Source organism: Mercurialis annua, linkage group LG5 (assembly GCF_937616625.2).
Source record: "Mercurialis annua linkage group LG5, ddMerAnnu1.2, whole genome shotgun sequence".
NCBI lineage: Eukaryota > Viridiplantae > Streptophyta > Magnoliopsida > Malpighiales > Euphorbiaceae > Mercurialis > Mercurialis annua.
This window is the reverse complement of record NC_065574.1, coordinates 18,426,295-18,429,705: the sequence shown is the minus strand read 5'-3', so window position 1 is coordinate 18,429,705 and position 3,411 is coordinate 18,426,295. Positions and strand designations below refer to the sequence as shown.

At 36.4% G+C, this 3,411-nt stretch overlaps 1 protein-coding gene across 1 annotated transcript; it reads right to left on the bottom strand.

Annotated features, from left to right (window-relative positions):
- Window positions 1-280: 280 nt before the first annotated feature.
- Window positions 281-3,172, bottom strand: LOC126682355 (cytochrome P450 704C1-like). Its single transcript, XM_050378008.1, has 7 exons — window positions 2,650-3,172; window positions 2,121-2,336; window positions 1,758-2,048; window positions 1,333-1,659; window positions 909-1,112; window positions 653-828; window positions 281-565 (listed from the first exon to the last, which is right to left on the bottom strand). The coding sequence occupies exons 1-7, from the start codon at window positions 2,998-3,000 to the stop codon at window positions 532-534; spliced, it is 1,599 nt and encodes a 532-aa protein (XP_050233965.1). The 5' UTR covers window positions 3,001-3,172; the 3' UTR covers window positions 281-531.
- Between the last annotated feature and the right edge of the window lie 239 nt (window positions 3,173-3,411).

Below are 3,411 nucleotides of genomic sequence, written 5' to 3'. Positions count from 1 at the left end.
AAATTTATTATACAACTCGCAAAACTGAATAAGAAAATGTGATGTTCATATGCTGCAGTCTTTTGACGCATATATATATTCTAATGATTTAGAATTACTTACATAGAATATTATATAAAATAATACATTTCAAGAATAAGGACACAACCCTTTAAAATCTACACGATCAAATATAATATCATGATTCATGACAGATCCATATCCGAGAAATATAGATATCCATTTCGGAAACAGTTTGGATCAATGACCGAACAATATAGATCTCGAACCGAAGAACAAGTACCAAAACGAGTAAGAACCCGACGAATAAATATCGACCTTAAAGATAAGTGTTCTTAGATGCACATATGCAGACGTATTCTCCTATACATAACAGTACAACATCAACTTAAAAATCACATAACCTCATATGTAAACATACTTATAGACAAGACATATATATTATTCTTCATTCTCTCCTCCATTATTCTCTTTATCTTTTCTCTTTCCCTACAAAGATTAAGTTGAATGTCGGAGTGAACTTCCGGAAAACTACTTTGGTGCTCCTTCTGACGTTTGTTGCTTCCTGATAGGACCGAGCAATATCCTAAATACCAGCTCCGATACTCGGTGATTTATCAATTATAAAATGGAAAACAACAATATACTTTACCTGGGAAATGCATGAACATGAAGACCCCCAGCAATGTGAAGATTGATCATTGTTCTGTAGTTGACAGTTTCACCTTGGTCACGGAGTTTGAAAATAAAACAACCTAACAAGACAGCTGAGAAAATTTTCATTTGCCTATAAGCAAATTCCTTTCCCAGGCAAATCCGTGGTCCCGCCTGAATAAACAGAAATTGCTAGACAATGAGAAGTCATGTTTTTTGAAATACAAGAGAATCAGGATTCTATATAAACAAACCTGGAAGGCAGTAAACTTGAAAGGACTCTCCGGCTGAAATACACCTTCGTGATTCAGCCATCGCTCTGGTTTATACAGCTCGGCATCATCACCCCAAATGAATTTCATCCTACCCATCGCGTAAGGTTGGTAAGATACCATATCTCCTTTCTTCACACTATAACCATCTGGGAGAGTGTCATTAGCTAGGCAAATCTTTGCATCCTGTAGAGTACAAATACCGAGATACCGTTGTAGGATCACTAGCCTTACATTTTTACAGATTGTTTTGAAAAGAATGAAATAATTTATTCGAGAAGAAATAAGGCATACGTAAATAAAACAAAAGCAGAGTATTTCTTAGATAAATCCAAATATCCAATGTAGTTACTTTGTCCACAAAAAGATTTTCATCAATAAATGAAAAACAAGCAAAATTATTTACCACTGGCACTGCTGGATAGATTCTGAGTGTTTCTGTTATAGCTGCATGGAGATAATTCATCTTTTCAAGAGCTTCCTCATCAATGCTAGCTGCAAATGCCGCAAAATCCGTAATTTCTTTCACTTTAGAAATTTCTCTGACTTCTTTTGCAACCTTTTCCTGTACATCAGGATGTTGGCAGAGCACATATATGAACCAAGATAGGGTGGCTGCTGTGGTGTCTTTTCCAGCAATTACGAAGTTGAGTATAATATCTCGTAGATATGTTGTATCAGATGCATTCACTTGCAGAAACCTTGATAAAATATCATCTTGTTTTGCCGGCATCTACCATGTAGCCAAAAGTAAATTCATACTTCCATTTTCAATAATAAATTTGCTTTAAAGAAAACGTTAATATTTAAAATGAAGAAGTCGTCACTCACAGAGAGATCACTTTTGAAGTTGTGCATTCGCTTAATTTTATTATCAATTAATTTATACACAAAATCATCAACCACTTTGATATTTTTCTTTAACTGAGCTTCAGATCCAATATTCAGAAATCTTTTGAGCTTCCAGGAGAAATCAACATATCGCCAAAGAGTCATCGCACTCGCATTATCAAAAGCATTGCTAAAAGCAACTCCTTCTTCATTTGATCCACACATGGTGTCTAGCTCAGCTCCAAATGCAACTTTGAATATCGAATCCAAAGTAGATTTCATAAACAGGTCCTGCACAAATGAAATACTATGTCCTGACCACTGAACAAAAGATCTAAATCAAGTAATTTACTGAGGACCAACCTGTATATCGAACGCCCGGTTGGATTTTGCAGCTTCAGACAATATATGAGCAAGTTTGACCACATTCTTTCTGAAGACAACACTACTGAAGTCCCTCAAAACTCTTGTAGAGAACTCGTAGCTCGAAAGCTTTCTCTGTTCACGCCACTTATCGCCATCAACCGTGAAAATTCCATCACCTAGCAAGTCCCTTAAATTGTTGTAATTATGCTCCCCCTGCTCAAAGGGTCCAACAACTAAATCATATATCTAAAGGAAAGACTAAAACATTATAATTTCTAACCACAAACACAGCATATATCATTTAAAACCCACAACACAAGTGAAATCCTAGGTAGCACGAACATTTGGACATGAACCTGGTGTCATTTTAAAGTTTCCTATGTAAAAAATAAAGTTTCGTGTCCGAAACATCAAGCGTTTCCGAAATGGGACATGGCCACGTTGACTGAATGAAGTGTCTGTGCTACCTCAAAGTGACCTATTTGTGTTGGAAAGAATCAAATTGAAGACATAAAAGAGAGGGTACCTTGCCATAATTTAGGAAGTTGGTTTTGAGTATATACTCAACATTGATGGGATCAGAAGTGTAAATTTCATTTCTGAAAGGGCTGAGAATCCTGTAAGTCTTGTACTTTCGAGCGAGACGAGTCATGTAATGGTGAAGTGTATTGAAGTTGAGGAGGTGATGGAAGACAGTGCCGCCAATCGGATGGTACCTCGCCTTCGTCTTTCTTGAGTTTGTAAGCAGTATTTGGATTAAGAGGATACATGGGATTGCAACTAAAGCTGAGAAGATCAATGGGTTTGATGCAAATTCAAGTGATGCCCTACCAAATTTTGTAGTGGTGAACCCCATTTTGTAGATCAAAACTTTCATATACTGAGTCCTTTCCTCATCTCTATGTACCACTCGTCGGAACCTTACATAGTCATTTGAAGAAAAAGACTAACCGGTTGCGGGTTTCAGAGGTGGGCTGAGCTGAATGGTTGAGGGTGGTCGGAAACGTTTTGTCGGTATGATTTTTGTATTTTTAATATAATTTTAAAAGTTAATTATGTACCACTCGTCGGAACCTTACAGTATTTATTATTGGCTTAATCACCAAAAAACTCCCCACCTTTATAGCCCCTTTTCAAATGCACCCTAACGTTGTAATTTTATCAGTTGCACCCTAATTCGCACATTTGGTTTTCAATTCCACCCTCAAGTACTAAATTGATCTCTTTTTCATTTGAAAAAAGTTAAAATAAGTCATCCATTTTTAACTTTTTATGTGGAAAAGAGTTC